Below are 25,962 nucleotides of genomic sequence, written 5' to 3'. Positions count from 1 at the left end.
TTGTGTATCCAAACGCTTGCACGCCATTTGATTTGGAGATGTAAAAGTGGTGTGTGATGGTAGCTGTATGGTCTGACTTGCAGTGGCTGTAGGCTTGTGATTCAGCTTTACTCGTCGTGGGGGTGGGGCAGTTCTCTGATCATTGTGGCTGTTGTTTAATATATACTTAGAAAAATGCCTCTGCTGCATAGGGTTCTATTATCTTTTATTTGAGATAGAGTCAGAATAGAAACATTTAAAACCCATACATTTCCTCAGGGCTCATTGTAATGGTTCATACCACACTTTACAGTCAGTATAAAGGAGAACATTTATTTAAGGAGTCTTGAACAAAGATTACACATATTTCACTATTGAGGCTGATAGTTTGGGTGTTGTTGGAGTCTGTATATATTATTCAGCAGGTGATGTGTAAGCATACACTTGGAGAAAGGCTGTTATTTGGACAATACAACATGTTTAAATGAACAAAAATAATAGTGCAAGTTCCTGTTGTCCCCTTGTCTACGGTGATGTCACCTCACACTCTGGTGAGGCTAATTCGTTCAGCGAGCACCGCACCAGCATAGCTCACACTGACAATGCAACATTACACTCAGTTTTAAGTCAAACATTTTCTCTTGGTTTCACTTGGAATGGGTTAAAGCACATGCTTCGTGTGGACTTTCACTGAACTTCCTCTGTTTTTGCTTTCTTTGGTTGACAATCATTCATCGCTTCTTCGAATGTTCCCTTCAGATAGACCGCTAGCGCTCCGTACCCTCTGTCATGTTAATTTTGTTGAATGTTATGCATTTCCTGCTTTTGTGTGTGCAAGTTTTATTGTAAATATTTATCCTCTAACATGTTTCATATACTTGCATCTGAAAATTAAAATAAAAATTTATACTCCAAGTCAGCTTTGGAGGCGTGGACTGGCATTTGGTGGTGGTGGACTGCTCCTGTCATAACTCACTGACCAGTTTCCATCATGGTGTTGGAGCTGCTCGGGCCTCCTGTCATCACCACTTGGTGGCGCTATTGCTGTATTATCCACTCTGACAAAACATCCTTGAAGTCTATTAGATCTCAAGCTAGAGGTTTTCATTTGATTTTCACCATTTTTCCTACATAAACTCTACACTAATGTTAAATAATCGTGTCAGGTCATCAGATAAACAGCACTGACGGCATTCAGCTCTGCATCCTCCTACAACACGTGTGAGGTAAGAATTTTTTCTCATCCCACTTCAGTACCACTCCGGAGCTGTGCAGTTATATTAAGCCCCAGTTTATATAATGTTTTAAATGCCAAAGTAAGGGCTTTGTGAGTCAGCCACTGCTCATAACTATTTAGATTACACATAAAACAAATACAAAGTAAACCTACTGTATGGACTTCCATGTGCTGTCTCTCTTTTCACACCATGTTATATACTATGTATTCTCTCCCATAAACATAAACAAGGCTTAAAAATAGTTGTCTTCTCTGCCAAGATATTTTTGGCACTTCGTCCTAGTATGTGCATTTGAAGGTTTCCATAGAGGTGCTTGTTTTCCAGTGCCAACAGGGATCCTCCTATGTTTCCGTCTCAGCTGACCTCCCACCTCTCCCCCGTCTGTACTGCAGGGCATGGTGTGTGTGGACTGGCTGGGGAAGGCCTTAGGGAGAGGTTGAGATAAGGATTGAAGGCTAAACCTCTAAAAGCCACATTAGTCCCAAAAGCCTCCACCGCTCTGTTCATTCTGCCATAAAGCTCCTGTCCTTGGGTTTTATTGGCACGCTCTGCGCTGATTTTAAGCCAACTCAAAGCAGGCGGGCGTCTGAGCCCTCGGGTGAATGTCATCAGTTACTTGAACATTTTCACAAGTGATTTCTAGTGAGTTTAATTCAGACAAAGGTAGACAGAAAAGCCTATTATAAAGCATTCTGCAGCCTTGACTGCAGAATGGAGCAAGCACAAACCAAACAGCTTCTACACCACTTCATAAATGTTTATTATGAATCCAAAACAAACATATATTTATACTGTACAGTTTTAATTCCAGTAAATAGACAAGAGTCACAGTATGTTGAAAGGTCGATTGGAGAGCTGGCTTTTGAATGTCCATATATTAATAATAAACAATACAAGAGAACAACTTCAGTTACGTCATGCGTTTGATGTTTTTGGCTGAGTATGTGCAACAAACCGCACCAATAAACAGGAGCTGTCATGTTCAGCGTCGCAATCTATCGATCGCTTTCATTGCGATCAAAAGATGTGGAAGCATGCCCGTTTAAGACAACAGTGTGCTTCGAATACAATGACAAAAGGCCAATCGAACCAAAATTACAATATGTACAAAATATTCTGATCTCACCTGACAGGAGCTGGAAACTGAGCGAGAAAGACACTTTCAGTTTCTTAAGTAGCGTACACAGTTTCCTTTATAGTAAAGAAATAGCATTAGTACCTTGGCACCAGATAGCTTTAATCCTCGATACTTAACCCAGAGAGTTCAGGCGGACCCTGAATGAACAGGTGCTCCGATGTCCCTGGGCCGCACTAAATCCCTTTGAATCCTTTGGTTAGAGTCAAGACTATACAGCAGTCCAAACCAAAAGGTAACAAATGAACACAAAACAGTCAGCATATCAATTTGCTCATTTACAGGTTTATAATTGGACAAAAGTCTTAAACAGGACAGTCTAGGTGCTCGGCTGTACTTGTTTCGTAGTAGAGATGAGATGAGTATTTGTGTGCATCCACCCTCAGTCACAGGTCCAGTCTTTGCAGGATAAAGTCATTAAACAATCAACAAGGGTTCACAGGCAGAGTATGGCAAACAGGCAGCAACCTATGGAAGCCCATTTTCACCAGGAAAAGATGAAAATTATATGAAAAGTTATGCAGTCAAACTTATGAGACATTAAATCACCAAGTATCTGATCATTTTAAAAATACTTAGTCAAAAGTTTGCCTTCGTATCACATCATTTTGTTTAATATCTTGTGTTTTTCTATTTATTTTCTCTATTTAATATTTCTATTCATATTTCTATTCTTACGTGTACTGTTGGCACCACGAGCTGTTGTAATATGTGAATTTCCCTGTTGTGGGATAAATAAAGACAATCTTATCTAATCTAATCTAATCTAATCTAATCTAAGAAAGTCGGCGCTGTGATTTATCTCTGAATTGTGACTTAGTAAGTCCAAACTGAACTTTAATTACAATTAATTAAATGATTAATAATAAAGAACTTGAAAAGTTGATTTTTGAGTCTCATTCCAACTCGTCGAATACCGATGCTTTGGGATTGTAGGTCGAGTCGGCCGCCATCCTAAAGCATCAAGCACTTTGACGAGTTGGTAATGAGACTCAAAAATCGGCTTCTTACAAATTGGACCTGTAATTCTAATTTAGGTCAAAGCTTTTTTTTAAATTGGTCTTAGTAAGGCCACAGTTTTACTATTTTTATTTCAGAACTCATTATTTGAACTTACTAAGTCTATTTTTTTCTTCTTTTCCTCGTGGATGTGGGCTTCCACAGAAACCAAACTACAGGGTGAAAACAGTTTGCATTGCAAATGAGTAACATTCAAATTTCAGATGATTCAATTCTCTCTATCCACGGCAAACCTGAGGAAGGTCTGTCCTCTTGTTTTTCACTCTCACTCCTCAGCTCTGGCACTTCTCTTTCCAGTGACCCATTTCTGCTTCCTCCTCCTCCTCCTCCTCCTCCTGCACCTCCTCCTGCACCTCCTCCTGCACCTCCTCCTCCTCCTTGCTCTCTGCCTGCCCTCAGCTGGTGCAGTTCCCTCTCCAGCGCTTCATTGTGGTGATACATGTCTAAGTAGCTGGCCTGCAGCTCCTTCTGGTAGCGGATGACCTTGTCCTTTTCTGTCTGCCATGTCCGCCTCTCTTCCTCAAAAGCCATGGCCTGGGCCTCGCTCTGGCGTCGCTCCAGCAGGAGCTCTGCGCGCAGACGCTCCTCTGTGGAGCCCCCGCACCCTCCTGCAACGAAAAGGTTCACATGGCTTCAACTACAGTCCAGCAGAGCCGCAGGGGAAGCATAATGAGAGACGTTGGCCTCTTTTAAATGTGAAGAGAACTCTGATCCTGACCTGGTTAGCAAATAACCTGATTTTGGGTCCAAGCATGCAAACGTCATAACTCAAAATAAGCCAGACAAGCTCCTGCTATGTTGATAAGAAACCCAGTTTACATAGTCTCACTTGCTGTGATACTAAACAGACATCAGCTTGGCATGTGCATGCTACTTTTTATGACTTTTCCAAGAAGTGACTGAATGTTTATCAGTTGAACTACTTTTGAGTTTCAGACTTGCTTTTGGAGAAGTGCTGCATCCACAAATAAACTGGCGCCTCAACATGACTAAACTAAGGCGTAGCCATTTAGTCATCAAGCCATGTACAAACATTGCTCATGACAATATGTACACACAAGTAGGAGACAGATAGATGAAACTACCTGTTGCTCCAGCTGCAGGACTCTCTTCAGCTCCTTTTCCATCCTCGTGTGCAGTCTGAGAGGGGCAGTGGCGGCGCTGTGTCCCCTGCAGGACGAGCTTCATTGCATCAATCTGGCCGTCTTTGTTGCGCAGCTCTGTGCGGGTCTCCCTGAGCTGCGTCTTCAGCTGGAAGAGCTCGCTCAGCTTCTGGGTCACCTCCGCCTGGGAGTCCCTGAGCTGCTGCTTCAACAGGGATATCTCCCCTGACTTCTGGCACACCTGAGAGAGGACGATAAGTGATAAGGTCCTCGTTGTGATTATTTTAAAAGGACAAACAAGGAAAGAATTCAGTTATCTCCACTGTCTCTTGTAATAACTACTTTTGAAGAGCTTCCCCGCCATAAAGTGTCCCTCCCCTGTCCTTCCAAGGCCTTACCTCCCACTGCGTCTCCTCCAGAGTCGGACTGGTTCGCTTTACTATGGCTCCGGCATCCTGGCTCCTCTCTCTCTGCAGGCTTTCAAGCTCCTCTTGCAGTCGGCTCTTCTCCTGCTGGGCCTTGAACAGCTGCAACTGCAGGTTGCGCTGAGAACGCTGGGCATGCTGGGAAACCTGACGCAGCTTGGCGGCATACAGTCGTTTCAGCTCCTCCACCTCCTTCTCCCACAGTCGCTGTTTCCCTTCAAACACCTGCATGCGGGGAGCAGATGTGGGTCAAACTTCAAGACAGAGGGAGATGGATGTAGAGATTGATGGTGGAGAACAGACAAATACAATGAGAGTCACCTGAGCGATGGCGCCCTCACTCTCATCCAGGTTTCGTTTCATCTGTTTCAGCTCATGCTCTTTCTCCACCAGGCGCTCCTCCAGATCCCGGACCTGGAAAAAAGACAACATGTCTGTAATGTCTGTAAATCATACTGATCTGCTCAGCCTTCCACCCCTTCATCCATCAATCCATCTGCCCACTACTCACCACTTCCTCCACAGACAGAGAAAGCGTCCATTCGTAAGGAGGTGGAGCCTCCCCTCCGTATGGAGCCAGGCGGCTCAGGGTCGCCATGCTCCGACACGCCATCTCCCCGATGGCCACGCCTCCTGACCCGACAGCGTTCGGGCTCAGAGAGGTGCGGTCCAGGGAGCCGATGGTGTTGATGTGGCCCATAGATGCACTAGGGTATAAAAAGAAACCATTAAAATTTCCTCCATAATCACTACCCACACAGTCATTAAGTATAAAATACCAATTATAGCAACTCTTCTTGTTCTTCTTGAATATAAAGCAGAGCTGAGACAACAATGTGGCAGACCTGATGTGAGCCAGGTGTGGGCGGAAGGGAGGCCGGTACGGCGGCAGGCTGCTCATGGAGTTATGGCCCGAGTCTGACAGGTTATCATCCTCCTGGCTCATCCCACGCACCGAGGAGACGGCCTACACAGTCATAATTATACAGTTATTCATCACTGTGAAATTAACAGGCTGAGAAAAGATTAATTTTAGTCACAATCGTGGCTGAATAAAAAGTTGAAATCGTGAGTAGGTACTTGTTTTGCTTCTGTTATCAATGTTTAAAGACTCGATCCTGCATCCAAAAACTAATTCACTTGTTCCCTGACCCGTAGCTCAACTTTCAAACTAGTTTAATGGAAGTCTATGAAAAGGTTTCATGGTACTCTGGTCAATCTCTAGTTTTAAATGTGTGGAGAATCAAGTTAGAAGTAATGGTACGTATGCCCTTTCATTCATTCTTAATTGTTTGACCCTTTGGATTTCAGTGAATATACTCAGGGACAAAAGAGATACCTTGTTGCCACTGGATGTCGTCGGTCCTCCGTGACGGGAGGGCGAGGAAGAGGAGGAAGAGGTGGAGACAGCTTTTGGGACATGGGCATAGGCTCTGCGCAGCCCGTTGGAGAGGCCATGGTCCACATCCTCCGACTTGGAAGACGGATAGAGGTTTTGCATGGAGCTGAAATTTTTGGGTGTGACAGGCTTGAAGGCAGAAGACCTGAAACGAGCCTGGAGGGAAAAAAAGCCGGCAAAGTTCAGGGCACTCTTAAAGGATGCAGAGATAGTAGAAAGTAGCTGGAGAGAAAGACTTTACTCACCGCAAAGAGGGTTGGGCTACGCAACATAAATCACTATGTTTCTATTAAGTCAATACTGGTTCACTCTGTGTTTTTAACGTTGATCAATTCACGCAAAAAACGGTGAGATTCAATTGCTGCAATAAATTCAGAACACAGCAAGTGGCAGATTCTCAATCTACGCTGGTGAGCTGGAAGAGATTTAAAGTTGATTTATGCTGGTAACAGGCTACGGGGGCGTTGCAACCTGCCGCTGGAGATGTAAAAATGTGATACTGATCAATTTAACACAGCCCCAGCAGCCAGTCACTGGCTGTACCACATTTATAGAAATACCTCAATGGGGATGCCATTCATCTACATGAATGAATCGGACAACAAGACCCAATCCTCCTCATACGTACTGTTTTAAAATGATTTAGGTACCGTCCAGATCGAATACTTTTAAGATTGCCCTGAGCCTTTAAGTTCCCTATTTTACTCTGTGAAGAAAATAAGAAAGAAATTTCTTGAATTAATCTTTTTTGCTGAACAATATTTACCTTTTCATACTTGGCCCCACTTGGCAGTGAGTTTTTTGTGAGGTCTACTTCGGTGCCGTCTTTATGGTAGACCTTGGCGTACAGGTTGTCCTCCTCACGTGCAGAGCTCAGGCCAGAGATAATGTCCTTTTTGCCGTCGCTGCTTGTGTTCGCTTTAGGCTCTTTTCTGTTTGGAAGCACAGGTCAAGCCCTGTCACGTTTTATTGCACCTTGCAGACCGCAGAATGTGAAAGCGTCTAGCAGCACTCACCTGGTGATGTTGAGGTAGTTGAGTAGCTCTCTTTGGGTGAAGCCTTTCTTCAGGAGGCCGTTGGTCTGTTTGGGTCTCACCTGGGGCACTGCACGGCTGCCTTTAGTCGGAGACACGTCAGGCCTCTCAACCAGACTGCCTACACTTCCCATGCCGCAGCGGGAAGCGATGGGCTGGGCTGGGAAAGGGTTATGGAAGGTTTTGTTAGGGCCTCGGGTCAGAGGAAGAGTCTGGACTGAGGTTGCCATTGGTTACAAGGCTCTGAGGGGGGGTGAGGTGCTCTGTAAAAAAAGACAAAGGTAAAAATAAGCTTCTCAAAGGAAGAGGAAGCAGGTAGATCTGTTTATAGTGATGGTGGCCAAGATGACCATGTTCTGCTTTATCCTCCGGGAACCTTGAATTTCATGGTTATCCAATCTATAGGTGTTGAGATATTTTAGTCTGGAACAAAGTGGCAGACCAGCCAACACTGCTACAGCTAAAAAAATTGAGATTTGTATCTTTTCTCCTTATAAATAAATCCACCTCTTTCCCCTTTACAACCCTGAGTGGATGTTGCTCTCTGGAGGAAGAGCCTGAGCTAACAGACATTTCATCAGCTGTGTTTCTCTCCACAGACAGCTGCCTCAGAGCACAGCTCAGCTTCCCACAACATCACAACACAGCACTTCACCACAAACAAACACACAAACTGACCTCCCTGAAAACCCTTTTACAGGAGAACAATGACTGTATAAAGATGTCTTTGCATGAGGACAAAATTGAAAATGTTTATTTCATGATGCAGTTGATACAGCGTCAGTCTTTCCACTCATGTTCATGTTATCCTGTCCCAACAGCAAATAAACAGGATCACATGAAACATGTTTTGTTTTTTTTTAGGGCAGCATATGTCACATCACAATCCTGTTATGTAACTCTGCTCCAACTAGGGATCAGAAATCAGACAGAAATGCTTTGGTTGCAACTCAATCAAGTTCTCCAGCAGCTTATTTTGTTTGCAAATTTCCTGCCTCGTGAAAATCTTGTGTATCCAAATGTACCGATCGCACAGTGCGTCTACCTTAGTCTAGCCTGAACACATCTTAAACAGACGTGATGGCTGTCTGTGTGAGATTCCTGTCAGTCACAGCAGGCGGCGTTTTGCAGAGAAAAGAAACAATACAAGGATGAACATTTTCTCTCGAATTTCACAAAACATGACCAGTTGCCAAGTTACCCCCACACCTACCTAACAGCCTCTATTGTTTTGTCAACTCCAGTTTGAGCCTCGTCGACTCTACGCAGCAAATCTCTCCACAACCTCCCCACCACCACCGTCTGTCAAATCCCCCACATATCCCCTCCCTTTTCGTCTTCTCAGACAACCTCATTAAGGTTCACTATTGATTTCACCCCGTTGACCCCCTCTCTTCCCGTGCATAAACACCCCCAGCAGCCATTAAACCTTCTTCAGACCATAAAACACACAAACACGCCCCAGTCTTTCAGACTATAAACACGAGGCGAATTCTCCTTTTGTGCTCAGCCTGCTCATAGAACAGGTAGAGGGCCAAACCACGAATACAGCTTGTTTTATTAATTATCTTCAGCACTGATCATTTTTCAAACCATACCACAAATCTCAAGATTAATTTCCTAACTTGTAAGAAAATATTGTTTTGATTAATTTCATTATTTTATGAGAACAAACCTGAGAGGCTTAAAAGTTGCTATCCAAAAGTAGCTTTCCTTGACAATGATATCTTATTATTCTGAGGCATTCTACTCATATGTGCATCCACGGAAATCATATATCTTATATTCGGGGTGCCAAAAAAAACAACAAAAGCCTCTACTGTGAAAAGCATGTCATCAGGAGATCCGACCTGAAAGCGATAAGCACACATGAATGCTGTCAAAGGATAATGTGTATTGAATCCTTTCTTGCATGAAAGGATGCTGTTTGCAGGTAACTCAGATATCTGAGTGTCCTTAAACGCACCAAGAAGATGAGCTCCTAACCTGTCAACGCTGGCTCCTGCGCTGCTAAAGGGCCTGTCAGGATAATTACATTATCGACGTATCGATGTATGTGCTGACCTCCATATCTTCATATAGCGTTTGTTTACATAAGAATGTAATCAACATTTTAGCCAATATGATGCCAAGGTAAACATTTTAAGACTTGAAAGCAGCACCTTTAAGCATTTCTTCTTCCCATTTTATTTATTGTTTTGTTTGTGTGGTTTTATTTTTTCAGGATGTTTTTTATGATGTGATTTTTTTTAGCATTCAAAACTCAATGTCTGACTATTATTAAGAATTGAAAAGTTATTTGCTCTTTGAGAGGGTGTACTTGCATTATTATGCTATTATATCATCATTATATCAGTGGCATACAATAGTCTTAAAACGAAAATAATATCATTTATTGCAATTATTTCTGGGAAAACATATTGTCCAACAATAAGTGTTATCGTTACAGCCCTAGCAGAACTTTATGGAAAAATAAAGCAAACAATAGTCGCTGAGAAGGACTGATTATCTTAATTTCAGACAAAGTGGCTGCCTGGAAGGTATAAAATCAAGCTGCTTTTCAATATGCAACATGCAAAACCCCAGTATGTTGGTTGCTGAAGGTTTTGGCAGGTGCATGGCTACACGGGGGATCAAACCTGAGCTCGTCCCAAATAATGACTGGGCCGTTCTGCCGCCTCTCTGTCAGTGCGCACTCGTGACACAGACACACTACCTCAAAGCCATTTGTCTCTCTTGCTGTCACATCAATATATACTACGTATGAGCAGAGACACCCGCAGTGACACTCTGGCATCTCCTCTTGCTTCTAATACAATACACATTCATCAAGTGCCTTGCACTGCTGGCCTCTACAGTTATAACAATTATGCAAATGGTTAAAATAGGCAGAGAGAGCTGTGCAAAGGCAGCTCCAGCCCACTCTACTCAGGGCTCTCCGCCAGGCTGAGATCAAAGCAGCCCAAGCTGCTCATGTTTATATTCATGAGGTACTGTTTCTCCCAATGTAAAACTTTCCACTAAAGCATCCGGCTCTTAATAAGCCAATATAATACAGGCTGAACTGAGGAGAGACATCAGATAATCAACAATAATGAATATAATCAAGTAAAATGTGACACTCCTTGAACGAGGAACTTCTCTGGTGCCGTCCAACCAGGAAGTCTTCGTGTCCCGGGTCAGAAGACATGATGGATATGAGTCAGTGCAGGTCACGCTGAGCGTGTATGTGTCTGACACCGTATGAATAAGTCATGAGTGCACCAAACCTAAGGGCCACTGGCCAAGGTCTTACGCAGTATTTTTAGGAACGGTATTTTACGCAGTTTGTATCATGTATCTGCCAAAGACATGAGAGGACAATCGATGCCTGACGGGAAGCTGGGGTTGAGATGAGGGCGGGTGAGGCAGGGCAATTCCTTTTGGGTGGACAGGAAGGCAAAAATCCTTTTAGGCAGCAACCACAAATCTCGCAGGACTGAAGAAATCTTGCATCCAGTTGTTTTCCATAATTGCCTTCTAGTTTATGGGCCCCGAGTAAACCAGGAGACACAGCAAGATTTACAGCCCAGCCCTGACTAACCAAGGGGCCCTGAAATGCAACACACCTTCTTAAATCACACACACACACACACACGCACACACACACACTGATCAAAGCAGTGCTTCCTACCAGCCTTGAACAGTTGTGGTCTAATTGAAAAGTGCTCTGTTCCTGATTTATGCTTCTTTGAAAGCTGTGACAAGCTTTTTTGTAAAGCTGCTAACTCTGATCAAAGATAGAAATGTTCAACATCAGTGTATCAAAGTGCCTCTTCATCCCTCTGATACCGTGCACTCATACCTGCATCTGCTGCGCAGGTTTCAAATATAAACGGGAAAAATGTAAAATTAGTACACTGATCTACTGACTCGATCTCATATTCATCAGCCTGCCTCATGGTGCCGAGCGTCATCAGGGACTGTACAGTTTATCTTGAAAAAAGGAAAGGGTGATACTGATTACAGCAATTCCCAAACTGGAGGAGGTATCAATATTAAATATGCACACTAAAGGGGAAAGATGTGAGGAAACATGCCGCTGAGAGCTGTGGGTCTCTACAGGCTTTACAGTGAAGGTTTTGTGTCTCGTGTTTTCACAGGATGATATCCTAACTCATCTAGAAAACCGTACAACTGCCAATTTACTACAACCACAAAGAAAACAAAGAAGGAAGCCCTCAAGAGGAGTGTTTCAAGGACGCTCTCTCCTAAAATATTGTAATCAGGTGTCCTGTGGGGAAAATAAAAGCTTTCAATGGAATGCTTGAGCGTGAAGAGGGGACATTTCAAACCCTCCGAGACACACAGGTCAGCGCTGGGACTGAGGCCCGAGGAGACAAGGACGGGGAAGCCAAATTCCACAGATGCTTCGCAGAACACAAGCTCGGGCTCGTCAGGCTTTTAGATGCACAAAACGCTCACTCCCACGGACGCTCACTCACACTTGTGTGCGCGCGGGTCACTCAACGCAGCCCCGAAAAAAGCATAATATGCACGGCTCGCGGGCTCCAGATCCTCTGTCCTCTTCCCTCGGCGCTCTCTCTCTCCCCTGCTCCATGATCAAAGTTTGTTTACGTTTGTGGGGTAACTTCGCAGGTTACATCTGAAACTCCCACACAGCGCACACTCTGTTACGTTATGTAAGCCCTATCAAAGCTGTGCTTGCTAGTTTTCAGTTGTTAGTTGTGTAAAACACTATGGAGCGATTACCAAATCAGCCACTCGCCTTATTGAATCTATTTTAGACAGAACTGCAGTATTGTATTTAACTCCTACTCTGATAGCCTGACAGCCCTTCTTATAGGACACTGTCTGTCTTTAAACAAAACAGCAATGACAGGATGTAATGATGGTTTGACAGATGCTTCTGACACATTTAAATGCCAAGCCAGGCTAAATAAACCGAAAAGAGGAGCACGACGATATTAAAAGTCTGAAGCCAGGTTTGTGCATCCGTGAGCCTGCAACCTAAATGCTAATGTCAGCATGCTAACATGCTCACAATGGTAATGCTTAACAGAATGTGACCGTTTTAAAGATGTCTATGTATTGTGATGCAGAGATATTTACTGAAGTTAGCATGCTAACAAGCCCCTAGCCTGTTTGTTCTTATAGTAAACAGCACCAACACTCCCCCAGTGCTCCGAGCTCCCAGTCCAGCCAGAGTCAGCTGATCGGAGCACTAACTGCATGGCTAACTGAGCTAACTAGCTAACGACAGCTACAATTAGCAGCAGTTAGTGGTTACTCTGCTGCCACAGGTGGCCAAAAACTTACACATAGCAACTTTAAATGCTGATGTTTTGCAGGTAATGCTTGCTGTTTTTAGTCAAAGTTAAATTTTCTTTAGAAATACAAAGGTTAATTGATTGATGATGATGAGAATGTCATTAATTTTGCAGATATTTGGTCATAAACCAAAAAAATGACAATGGTGATTGTGCTACATAAAAAGTCTGGGGATCTTTAAAGTCACAAGGATTAATTGTTTTCGGTAATCTATATTTTGCGACAAGAGAAACTAAAGTCACACGTTCAAGGTAAAAGTCAGCATCGTAACCAGCTGATGTAGGCTAGTAGATGCAATTTGGAGCTCGTTCTTGTATTGTGGGCTACTGTAGGAGCTAGTTAGTCCTAGTATTAATGAGAAAATGTGTATTAACGTTCAACCATAGTTGAATTACAAGCTTACTTTAGCCTATTTTTGCCATTTACTTCCTTTATTTGATAGTGACAGGTGAAGAGGCAGACACAGCGCTGTAGGCTAACCATGCAGCTACAAAGGTGCTCCATTAGCTTGCTTTTTCATATATTAGGCTAACGCGTACAGGACAATTAACAACATAAAAGCTTTAAAACAAGATCAAAACACCCATCTTCAGCCAATCAGTGCAACTTTTCAATACGTTGTTCAAAGAACGAGGATCTCATCAATCATCCCAAATAACAATAGACATTATCAATGAAACTGTTTCGTCCACAGAGCGCACAAAATATAATGTATGTAAAATCAAGAGTGATCATTTGATATCACGGTGCTCTGACGGTCTAAATCTGTCAGCAGCAGCAGGTAAAGCTGTGCCCGGGGCCGACGCGGAAGGAACCATCCCACTTGTGAAGCACCTCCACTCTCTGATTGACTCTCACATGGTAGCGAGTAATGAGTGAGTATGAGAGAGTGTCTCTGGCTGTTGGGCATGACAGCAGAGGAGTGCTCGGCAGCAGCCTCTAATTGTTAGCAGGTTATTCATTATGGATGGCAGACGATCAGGAAGACAGACCTCGTTCCTCTCCACAGACCCTGAAGCCATTCAGAGCAGCCGAGGCGTTGAAAAGGAAGGTCGTGAAACATTCCTTCTTCTGTGCGTCTGAATGCAGCGTTTGAGTCACATAGTATCATAAATCAGTAAAACTCTGACAAGACACAAGTCGTACACAGACTTTCATTTCACGACACGCGAGACGAGGAGCGGTCCCTCTGTGAAACGTTGAATGTAACTCACTGGCGGTAAGATGTTGTGGTGCTTAAGCTGAAGGCCCACTGTTCAGTCTCACACTGTCTTCATTGATGACGAACACTTGAGGCTTCACAGAGGTCAACAGGTCATATTTAGTCATGGCGATAGATACAGGGCGCTATTGAGCACACAGACAGTAAAGAGCCGACACAGACGTTTCATTCTAAGAGCTCTGACAAGGGAGGACTGCCACTACTCAGCCGGCCCTGTTCGATGCACTAAAATGTGTTTCGAAGCAATATTTTACTGCTAATCATGAAATATAATGAGATTCTTAGAACAAACAAAGTTGCTAAACATACACATGAACACTGTGCAAAACAGATGAAAATAGATTTAAAGTTAAAAACGTGTTTCGACAACTGAATTACTGAACCGGATTAAGGGAAACGTATCCAGGATTTCTTTCCCATTAAGCAACATTATGAAGAATCCTTAGATTTGACTGATGTGCAATAAGTGAGTATAAGTAGTCTGTCCATAAAATTACGGTATACTGGACCCCTTGAAAGATAAATCTTGATTAAATGACATTTAGTCGACTTGAGCTGGCTGCTTCTTTAAGATAGATGAGGCTCCTAAAATTCTCATTAATAATTTTCACAGTAGCCGCCATAATAACAAGAGTAGACCTTGAAACTTGTGACCAATTGGGAAAGAAAGGCGACCTTTGAGCATCCGTTGTTGCACCAGGCTTCAGGAGCCCTAAAACTCTCACAGTCCTGATCATGACTGTCTGCCTCTGATGGACTCAGTCCACTAAATCAGCCGTCAGGACTTCCTCTGAGGCGGACCAGCTGAGGTGGGTTTCCTCTCTGCATCTGTTAGCCTATTGACAGCTGTCTGCACAGTGCGCCTCAGCCTTTACTGCCTATGCTGACTTCACAGTATTGTATTTCTGCACTGAATTCAATTACTGGCTCTGAGTACAGTAGCTATGTTGGGGTTATCTGGGGTGACTGGTTGCGCTAATGTTTCATGGAACTCTATTGATCTGGATCTGACTGATGTTACATAAGGCTGCTTCAGTGTGAGAAGATGTCACCCCAGGGAGTGTGTTCACAGGGCCACCTCCTACCTCCAAATGTATTATTAGTGTTATTTATAGGTTTCTCTTCCAACAGTACAAAGAGTCTGTTTTGTTAAATTATCAGAGTCTTCAATTTGTGGTGTGAAAAAAGATTTATTGCATAATCCCTAATGTTGTTTCGATGAATGCCTTTGTTGATCCCTCTTTGAGGTTACAAGTTCAACCTCTATGGGTGTGTGTGTGTGATAGAGAGATTAGTCCTTGCAGCATAAGGATAAGTACCTGACCTCAGTGTTGTTTTAAGTGACATCCAACTGCCCTTCACTCATTCACACACACACACACACACACACACACACACACACACACACACACACGAACAATCACAACTAATCTACCCTGAGTGGTGAAAACAACATGCCAACCAAATACATCTAATACTAGAGGTAAATCTTATAAAGGCAAATATCATTCAAAAACACTGTTCCTTCACTAAAATAGACTTTCTAATTTCATATTTATCCTCGACAACTGTGTGTCTCACACTATCCATCTATTCAGTCACGGCAGACAGAGGCACTGAAAAAGGACTGACAGCGTAAAAGAAAGTTTTAATTGAAAAAGGACATGAAGAAAAATCTGGACTGTCCTTGGAAAACACACCAAAATACAAAAGATACTGAAATAAAATGTTATATTAATTATTTTTCAGTGAAACTTTCTTCAATGCCAATACCTGTTTCAGCGGCAACACAACTTTTCAAACACAAATGTTTCAGTGCCAGTGTTTCCTTTTTCATCCAAGTGTTGTTTTCAATTCCAAACTTTACTGTCACAGGTTTGGCCTTATAAATCCTGTATCGAGAACCTGAGGGTTGAACTGGAAGAAATGATCTCTGAACGAATTGAACTGTTTGCTAATGCCTGCCTCCCTTATTTATTGGTCCTTTCTTTATATTCTCGCACAGCACGTAGCCTAGGCTAGGCATAGCCGGAGGTAGCACACAAATAGGCTATAATGGTGGCAAGTTTACCACGAGGAAAACGACAAGGAGAGCATCTCCTTTCTACAAAACTGTTGGTTTTGCAGGCCAACTAAAAGCTGGTTGTCGTTGTTTGCTTTAGCTTTGTTGTACTGTAGCCTCATTTGCTCTGCTTTGACTGCTGCACATGTCTTTATGACTGGATGGATGATTAGCTTAATGTTACTTTCAGGGGACTTTGTGAAGGACCACATTCTTCAGAAAAACTGTATTTCCTTGGATCCTGAGACAAACAACACGAAGCCCAACATGGATATAAATATAGTAATATTCTACCTGAGACATTCAGTATAATTTGAAGTGATGGACTACAAGTAGCCTCGAGAGGATGCCTCTCTGAAATGATGGTGCAATTTGGACCAGTTATGGAAGAATTTGGCAGAAGTTATTGGCATCGTACATTTCTTATTTTGATGCATCTTGTTTGGATGACGATTTCGGCGATATGTTCAGCTGTTAATATACAAAGGTCAATGCCTGTCAGGCATGATGAGCGTGCTATAATCAAAACCCAGCATGTTCACTTATTCCTCCAGATTTCTAGTCTCACCAGGATGTCACCAAGGAAGTCAACGGCATCTAAAAACAGCGTCACACAGAAGTATTTCCTCATCTAACCTCACTGGAATTTTTGAAAAAGCACACAAAACAGAACGGCACGCTATTAATTTCACCTAATCTTGAATCCAGTTCAAATTCTCTGTTTGGTTTCTGTTCACCTTGTCCGCAAGCTAAGCCTGCACAGTGTTTGCCAACTGCTGCTATCAGTTTGTGAGCGAGCAGAGGTTCAGAGTGAAGAATGTAAAGGGAGAGCTCGATGAAACTCACATTCCTCGCATTTCTCACTTGGTAATAATTAATGTGCCTTCACATTACCCATACAGCACTGATATGGGTGGTGTGGTGGGCCTGTTTCTCTGCTCTGCACAACAACTAAACAGCAGCGTTTATTTTCCAAAGCACCTTGGTTCCCATGAGAGCTATGTTGGTAATATTAGACATTTAATGACTCATAATTCTACCACATAATCAGATCCATTCAGTGTTAAATTGAGCTGATAAAACCAAAAGCACAGGAGCTAGCTTCTTATTAAATTCATTAGAGCAAGCCTCTCTTTCTCTTTCCTCTCTGTGGCTTCTTTGTTTCCTGGAGCGGTTCATGTAGGAGTCACTGTTCTGTGATTACAGCAATAGAAATCGAGTGGTTCCCGCGTCGACCTACACCTGAACCAGTTCCACTTAGCGGCTGCAGTGAACGTGCATGCATCCATCCACACACACACCCTCAACGCGAGACCACACACTCAGCACAAACGCAAACGGGGAAGCGCGTGGACTGCAGCTGGAAATTGATTGGGATTCAGAGGAAGATGCTGATGTGGACTGACCCACAGTATGACCGCCAATTTAGGAATAGATTTAAAGCTTTACAGATCACATCGCTGCAAACTTTCTTCTTTGATCTCATCTGCAACGCAACACCAGCAGGCTGCGCGTCAGGTAGTAAACACTGATGCTGCTGACGCACGATGATGCCAAGTCAGAGGATCAGCACTTTCTACTCCTGTGGTGTTTTCTCCGTAAACAAAGTGACTGTGAAGCAGAACAGTGGGAACTAGTGAAAATCAGCTTGTTGGGCCGACTCAAGTCACAACTTCGCTGCACAGAGTTACAATGACAGCAAGAAACAACAGTGAAACGAGAGAACGTCACCTTGTGGGGCTCATGTTATACAATCAGGAAGAACAAAGGCAGTCTAATGAAATCTTGTTACCCGACTTGGATACAACACTGAGCCATGAATAGTCCTCAGGGGGAATTCCAGGCACACAAATAAAACCATCAGACTTGCAATCATCACAGAAAAACAACGCAGAGAAAGAACACACGTAATGGAAAAGACGGTTTACTGAAGAAATCAAGACGCTCAGTGGAGCAGATAATCCTATACATTGTTCTTTAAGCACCATGTGGCTCCACTTTGGGACGTTCAATAATTAACAGTGAATTAGCATATATGTCCTGCGCTGCCGGGAGTGAGTGTGGAGGATGCGGATGCTGCTCAGTGTGACGTCATTCGTCCCAGGAGAAACAGATTGAGTTAAGAAGTTAGCTAATTCCAATTCAGCTCCACAGCAAACAAACATGCCTGAGCAATTAACAATCAGGCTGCTTTCCTCTTCTCTCTGCAGCTTAAGCTCTTCTTTGACAATGTAGCCTTCACATGGTGAGTTCAGAGCGTGTCGAGCCTGCCGGCGCATAAATAAGTCAAACTTTGCCATCAGCAAGTCGAGGAATGTATTAAATATACACATACAGGTTAGACTGGTTCTTGCTTTGATCAGAGTCCACTATCACACAGCAGACTTTGGAGTTAAGGCACTTTCAGTATCACAACACTGACTTTTCCAAGCAAATAAAAGAAGGAATATTATGATGACATGAGACCAACTGAGATAAAAAGACGGGTAGGAATAAAAAGTCGCGTGTTTACCTGTCTGTCTGTCCACCTGAAACGTCACTTCTCTGCTTCTGATCCCATGCTCACTCTGTTTGTCTGTCTTTCTGACTCATGCTCGCGCTACTGATTATATCGCCACATGACTTCCTGTTTCTCAGTCTTCGATGGCAACAGGGAGGTGTGGATGGGAGGGAGCTGCCTGGTCCAAACCACTGACCTGCAGGCCGCGTCAGGATTCGCCTTGCACGGATCTAAATAGACGACTAAGCTGATCTTAAGCCGGATGCTTTCAATCGCGACAGGGGGTTTGCCTGTGTGTTTTATATATGAAACTGGGAGAAATCACTAAGTTGACCTCTCAGTCTCCCATGAGAGAGCCTGGTACTTTCCTGCTCACCCTACACCCCTCTCCCTTTTCCTTCTCTCCTCCCCGTCTCACCTGCTCATCTCTTTGTGCACTTTGAGCCCTCTCAGGGGCCCGTGTGGTTCAACTTGTTCTCCCAGTTCCAGAAACAAAAGCCCCGCATGTGAACCAGCCTTTGAGGCGGTCAATCCAGACCCTGCACTGACATAAAACCCAGCCTCAGCGGACAAAAACCAACAATGCAATGTGTGTTGTTTGCTCGCGACTATGAGGACAATAATGAGGGATCAGAGTTTGGTTAAGACGGACAGCAGGAACACAGAGAAAGAAGGATGAGGGCTGGAAAAACAAGACGGCGCACACAAGGAACAAGTGGAAAATGAGAGCATGTGGGGGTTGTCTCAGCGTGGACCGTCTGGACAATAGTCTGAGTGTAAGTCTCCCTTCCTGAGGCTGGGTTACTGGATGGGTTCTGCATTATATCGAATTACATAACTCAAACCGGGGACACTTGCATCGGAGGAGGCAGAAAAGAGAGGACATTGTTCTCCACTCCCTGACCAGAAGAAAGTGAGTCCTTTCTTCTTTCTTCGCTGTGTGATGGAGGGAGTGAAGGAGGTATCTGGACTCCTTAAAGCTGGCACCAATAGGTGGGCACACAGGAATCCCAGTTAATAAATCACCTTGCCAACCAGAGATGCACAATATAGAGATTGGCAAACTATTAAAGGCATTCCAGAGCAAGAATGTGATGTTTCGTGCTGCCCTTTTGGCTCGCCCGGTGCAATTTCAAGAAAATCAGCTGAAAAATGAAAGGAGGGGATAACCCCATCAAAGCAAGGCGGCCCAGTCCAACACTTAAGCAGGTGCCGCCGTACCCCTGTCATTACCTCCGGGCCCCACAGGCATATCCAGTCTCAGATTCCACAGATTCCCACTTGTAAGTCTCCCAGCTGGCTGAAGGCACAGCTCCAACAAGAAATCTCTGGGAACCTGTAGGGGTAGTGAAGGTGGTGCATGTGTGAATGGATGTCAAAAAGGCAGCAGGAGGAGGGAGGACAGGAATGTTGGGATTCAAAGATGGAAATATGAAGCAGAAACAACAGAGAGGAACCATGCTGTACCTGTCCGACTAGTCAACTAGACGAGACAACAACCCGGGCTAGACTCATTTCCTCTGCCTAAGCTCTTCTGGACAATAACATTACAGGAAGCAGCTACAGGAGGCACGCTGGATGTCTGGCCCATGAGAAATAACATTATCCTGGGTCCTGGGACACCCACCTGAGCTTGGTGCGCCTGTCAGTCTGGAGTTTGTACTTTCAGAAAAACATGACAGTTTGAAATCCAGTCAGTAAGGATTTAGAAGAAGCTACCACAAAGGAAGAAAATAAACTAGAATTACAAAACAAACGGACACCGGTCTTTGTGCTAAGCTAAGCTAACTGGCTGCTGATTGTATATTCATATTTAAGGTGCAAGGCGGAATTAAAGTGCCAGTGAGCTTTAACCATTGTTCCACTTTTGCTACCTGTGTGACCTACATGAGACCTGCGCAGGTCACAATGAATGACTGCAACCTTTAAATCCACCGTATTGATTCCATGTAAAAGAGCAGGGTGTGACAGCAAACTGAAATGCTGTTGGAGAGAGCAGAGCTGCGTTTGCCTCGATGACTGCTACCTCTACACCCAGATAAAAATAAACAACAATGCCCACTTGCAGAGGAGGGCTTCGACTCGTGGCCTTTTGTTCTGCAGCGCTACAACCCTTCAGACTAAATAAAAGAGACAACGGCCAGGTACTCTGTGCACACAATTCATCCCGACGCACACGCAGGGTAACCATTGCTGCTGATATCTATAGAAGGCAGGTGAATGCGGGGGCTCCTCGTGGGGAGATGAGCCTGATCAATAAAAACACGAGGAAACGATAGGCCTTAGCAGAGGTGAACTCACCACGGCTGACTCACGGGGGAAAGAAAACATTCGTTAAAAAGACAATAGTCCCGGGAAGAGATGCTGCCAGAGTTAGCGGCTATTTCCGTCTGCCCTCTGAGTCAGTCGGTGACATTTAGAGACAATGGTCCCAGCATGGGGTCCGTCCGCCCTCCTACACTCTCAGACCTTTCCCCTCTGAAGGTCAAGGGGTCCCACTTGTCCCATGAGGTTAAAACTATTGTTCGGCACTCAGGTGGCGGGTCAACCAACCAGTAATAACACAGGAAATCCTGAGTGCAGTAGACTTTACTGTGATTAAATATTAAGTATATGATGGGTCTGGTTCATCTGGCAGCACAAGAGATTTTGATTGATAGAAATAAGCATGTGGGCCACAGAGCTAGCTCCTCATTATGCCAAATCCACCCATGCACATTCACACTTACCACCACAACATACTGTAAATCATCAATCTGCAATGTTTTGTTCTCTCCACGAGTTATTTTGTGGAAAGTTTTCTCAAGCTAAATTCAGTTTTCTGGCAGATGATGAATACAAAAATGAATATAGAAAGTTAACGGTCATCTAAGTTAGGTGGTAGAAAGCAGGTGTGATGTTTGCAGGTGGAGAGAGGATTTATATTTAAAGTGCATGGAAATAGCTCTCTGGATTACACGAGGAAAGCAGAGAAAACTTACTTGTGTCTACATCAAACATCCCAGTTTGTTGCCAAAAAAACAAACTGCCACCTTTGCTCAGATGCCTGCATGCTGTCATGTATCATCAGTCTGTGATGTTCACATTCAAGCTGTTATTTTGTGATCACAGGGCTTTAGCAGACTTGGTTTTCCTGCCTTAACCTGCCTAAACTACTTCGTCTAAGACAGAACTTGACAATATCTACATTAAACCTGCAAGTACAAAAAATACAAAATCAAATTTTTACTGTATTGTAGGTGTTAAAAGGTGGATTATTCTTTAAAAGCAAAAGTAAATTGGCTCCATGTAACAATTTCAAACAATTTACATCTATCAAACACTTTTTCATTGGCCTGCCAAAACCAAAACAATGAGCTGAAAGATCCCGAAAAGCTCTGCAGAGTCGAAGGGAAGTGTGGAGCTTCAGGCAAAAACTGAGCAATCGTAAATCAAAAATCTTGATTAGAGCAGCTTTAAAATGTATTAAAAATGTTTTAATACCGGTTCCTGAATGACACTTTTTTGATACCAACTTCATGAAATGCGTTTTAATATTACATTTTACACAAACAGGTGGTGAGCCCTGTTTCTGGGTGTAACTTAGTGTTTGTCCTGCATGCCTCGAGGCAGCCAATCACCAACGCTGTTAGATCTTGGCACAACAAGTAAGTTGCATGCTTATTGGCTCACTGACGCTGATGAGATCAACTCCTCAGGTATTAAAATTTGGTATCAAATGACAAGACATTTTTCAACACTCGCATTTCGATCAGCGCCGTAAAAGCATCAAAGTTCGATACCCAGCCCTGGTTTTAAGGGGTCTCATGTAGAATCCCCTTCAGTTATGACGTTGTAGTTTTATCATAGTTCAGTTTTAAATCTGGCAGGTGTTTATGTCAGGAACGGCACCATGCTACTCAACGATCAATCTTCAGTTGTAAACACCTGCCACTTGGGGATAATTATTAACTTGGGTGTGTTCTCTGTCTTGTCACTAAGAAAACAACTCTGCAACTTGACCCCGCTGAATTTGTTTAAGATAAATCAATGTTTCACCGAGCCGAATTACCACACGTTTGTGTGTGCTCCTTGGTTAATGTGATTAAACAACTGATTATCAAGTGCAGAATTACATAGGACATATATTTTCCTGCAGTTACAAACACACTTGAACACTTCCTTTTAATTCTACTGACAATAAAGTCGTGCAAAGTTTTATCATTTACTGTGATAGCTTTGAGCTAATGAGCCTTGCATCCAACAGTGGCAGAATCCTGGCAGGCAGCCCTGCACGCCTGGCCAAGTCCCACAGTGATTTTCTTAACCCGGCCAGGCTTTAATCACAGCGACAGAAGGCTCAGAATGCGTATCAGGCCAGCCACAGGCAGAGGAGTGAAAGCTCTAAGTATAAGAGCACGACACTTTCTCCTCAGACCGATCAGGCATGGCCTCGGCTATAAAGAGTCTATGAGATGAGTGCGGACGGGAGAGAGAGAGAATAGGGTAACGGGATAAGCCCAAGATTAGGAGAGAACGGGGAGGGGAAGCGGAGGAAAATCTGAGGCGAGGGGAGTGTTGAGGAGGGGAGACAGACTGAGCGCAGTGAGTGTAAGAAGGGCTGATTAGTGTTTGATTAGCTGGCTGGCCTGAGGGGAAATCTCTGTCCACCGCCACAGTGCCATTATGACTGCTCTCCCCGCCACACCATCTGCTAAACTGCAGTATGCATGACTGACCTGCTGTGCACTTACACGCAACAACAAAAAGCCTAACAGTAGACTGCGCTGTGGTTCACAGTGGTGACAAGGATGTTGGGTTAATTGGGCTCCGACAGGGCAAAGTGTTTAGTTGTTGTACCCTTTTTTTGAAGATTTACATCAGGCCTACTGTGGGAATCTGGAGGCGTGGAGTTTATTCAAGTTGACTGTGCCTGATGGAGAGGAGTTTGTATCCTCCTCTCTTCGGGTTAGGCAACACTAAGCAAATGGTCAGCAGACATCTGACAGTTCAGCAGAATTAGTGTTTCATCAGCTGCCAGAGCCCTAAGGAGATACATGTACACACATACAGACACGCACAGGGGAGTGCCAACCCCCCCGGGAGCTCAAACAGCTGAACGAAGACATCACATCAGCTGTCTGGCCGATTCCTCTGTGAGAAGAGCAGCAAAGAGACGGACAGACTGTGCTAATAGGTTCCTGTCAAAAAGTCTCTCGACAAGCTTTCAGCTAACAGATGCGTTCTGTGATGATACTGTTTACAAAATCAAACGTCGTGATGCTTTTGATCGAGTGTGCCGATGTTGATAACTTGGCAATAATCAGCTATTTGAGATTAGATTAAAAATACACAATTGGCAAGCCCATAGGAATATTTTAATAATTGATTCATCTTTTTTTTCTTAATGACTTCGAAATTCTCTTAAATGTTCAAGATGATGACATATGGTCAAAACAAGCCATCGGATCTCAAAGTGGGGTCTTTAAGTTGCTAATGTAGCGCGACAGAAAGCCAAGAAGTCATGTTACAGCATATGTTGCTGTGTATGCTTGAGAAATTACCTAAAGAAATCTGAAACTGATCATCAGAATGACCCACAATCTGCAAATGAAACAGCTCATTTTAAAAAAGCTACAACAGAAGACTCACTTTACTGTAAACTTAAAGGGTCAGTTCACCCAAATCGCAGAAACAACCACCTTCTGTCTGATAACACTTGTTGGTATTTAGCCATGAAGGTTTGTGATACTGACTTGAATGTTGATTTCTTTAGTTGCACAAATCAAATTATCGTCGTCTCTGTTTTGTTGAGCCGTTGGCAGAAGGTCCAGACTCCAGTAACATAAAAGTTCTGCACAAAAAAAACAAGCTATCTGCATGAGAAAAAATTATTTGTTTTTGTGTCTGTGTGTGTGATTTTGGCAAACTGACACACAACTGATCTCACACAACCGGAGCTAACACTGCACTCTGTGATGTGTTTCGGCGTGTTTTTGCAGTCGATGACAGCGGAGAGCTGATGGCGAAATCTCTCAGTCACCTCCGTGTCATAAGAAAGTGAGCTGGATGGGATGTGGAGAAATGCATTTTTGTGCGGTGACTTCAACCCCCAAACAATACTTAAGCTGTCATGCAGCAATCAGTCACCCACATTCACAGGACACAGCAGTCTATCACCCCTCTATCACCTCTGAATTCTCCTATAATCAATGCCTAAATTACAGGAATGGTTACCAACGCTGTCTCCAACAACAGCTCGCACGTCTATTGTCTCTCCATTGTCGGACGGCTCCTTCACTTGCGTCAGCGCGCACCCATAACCACCACACTCAAAGGGCTCTTCCTGCAACGCTCCATGAGTCCTCAGGTCAGAGGTCACCTGTGGCCTCTGGTCTCCACGACGACAGCCCGGCAGTCCCCAAGACTCTCCACCCACACCCACACACACACACACACACACACACACACACATACTCAGGCTCTCTCACACACAGAATCAGCTTTTGTCCCCAAACTCATGTGCATCAAAAGAGACCCTGGAGGGCGAGCTTCAACCCAAACATTTACAGCCGTGCAGGCCAAACACTGCAGTGGAAGTGCAGGAGACCACCATAGCTGCAAAGTGACAGGAAATAAATGGCTAGAAAATCACTGTCCATCCATCAGCCTCCTCCTCCTCCTTCTTCTTCTTCTTCTTCTCCCTCTCACACACACAGTGGAAAGTGTTGCAACCACCAGGACCAGAGTGAAAACACATTGTAAGGATTAACCCTGATTTAGAGACTAACAGTCTGTGATCCACCATCAGCTCGCTCACAGGCTTTAATCTGCACATTCAAGCACGTCCTCGAGTTGAGCAGAAAGTTTTGAACGTGCCACCATCATGAAGCACAAACACACCTCACGTGAATGTTCACGCAGACTTTGAAGGGAAAAGGATGAGAAAGATGTGGCGCTCACCATGCTCTGCATGCGGGACATCTCTTGGACCAGCTCCGGTACTCTCTGCAGCAGTTTGGTGTCTCGCTGGTTATATAATGAAACAACGTGGCTCCGCAGGATATTTTCCAGGACTTAGTGCCGAGCAGCAGACAGTGATCAGCCTGCTGGCGGGGAGAGAGAGACCGAGAGACACAGACAGAGAGAGAGAGAGAGAGAGAGAGAGAGAGAGAGGAGCGCAGACTGGGACGGTCTCTTTTCCCTCTCGGAGGTTTGAACAGCGGAGAGCAGAGTGAGAGGAAACATGAGAGGCAGGGGAACATGTGCTGTCCCCCCGAGGACCGGACTGACACACTTCAAGATGTGAAGAGGGACAGCGCCATCTAGCGAGCAGGCAGGCAGGTGCACAGCATGCAACGACTGCTCCAAGGGCCCAAACACCCAGGTAGATTACTCTCGACTAACTTTTGGCTTTGGGTCTCCTAACAGACAGCCATTTTCATAAAGCTGTAAGGCTCCTGGCCTCTTAGGCTCTTTTTCATTAATGATTTATCAGTCCATGTTTGTAATTGTTTAGTAATGAAATATTGAAC

At 44.1% G+C, this 25,962-nt stretch overlaps 1 protein-coding gene across 2 annotated transcripts; it reads right to left on the bottom strand.

The window, feature by feature from the left end:
• Positions 1–1,953: 1,953 nt before the first annotated feature.
• Positions 1,954–25,760, bottom strand: n4bp3 (NEDD4 binding protein 3). 2 transcript variants are annotated; one of them, XM_084353285.1, is made up of 10 exons: positions 25,391–25,760; positions 7,316–7,596; positions 7,066–7,231; positions 6,240–6,455; positions 5,746–5,867; positions 5,412–5,607; positions 5,222–5,314; positions 4,874–5,125; positions 4,458–4,716; positions 1,954–3,980 (listed from the first exon to the last, which is right to left on the bottom strand). In XM_084353285.1, the coding sequence occupies exons 2-10, from the start codon at positions 7,561–7,563 to the stop codon at positions 3,565–3,567; spliced, it is 1,968 nt and encodes a 655-aa protein (XP_084209411.1). In that variant the 5' UTR covers positions 7,564–7,596; positions 25,391–25,760; the 3' UTR covers positions 1,954–3,564. The 2 variants fall into 2 exon arrangements, with proteins under 2 accessions (XP_084209411.1, XP_084209412.1); XM_084353286.1 differs by lacking the exon at positions 25,391–25,760 and adding an exon at positions 18,461–18,541.
• Between the last annotated feature and the right edge of the window lie 202 nt (positions 25,761–25,962).

The sequence above is a fragment of the Pagrus pagrus genome, assembly GCF_965226575.1.
Source record: "Pagrus pagrus genome assembly, chromosome: 5".
Classification (NCBI taxonomy): domain Eukaryota; kingdom Metazoa; phylum Chordata; class Actinopteri; order Spariformes; family Sparidae; genus Pagrus; species Pagrus pagrus.
This window is presented reverse-complemented; position numbering and strand designations above follow the sequence as displayed.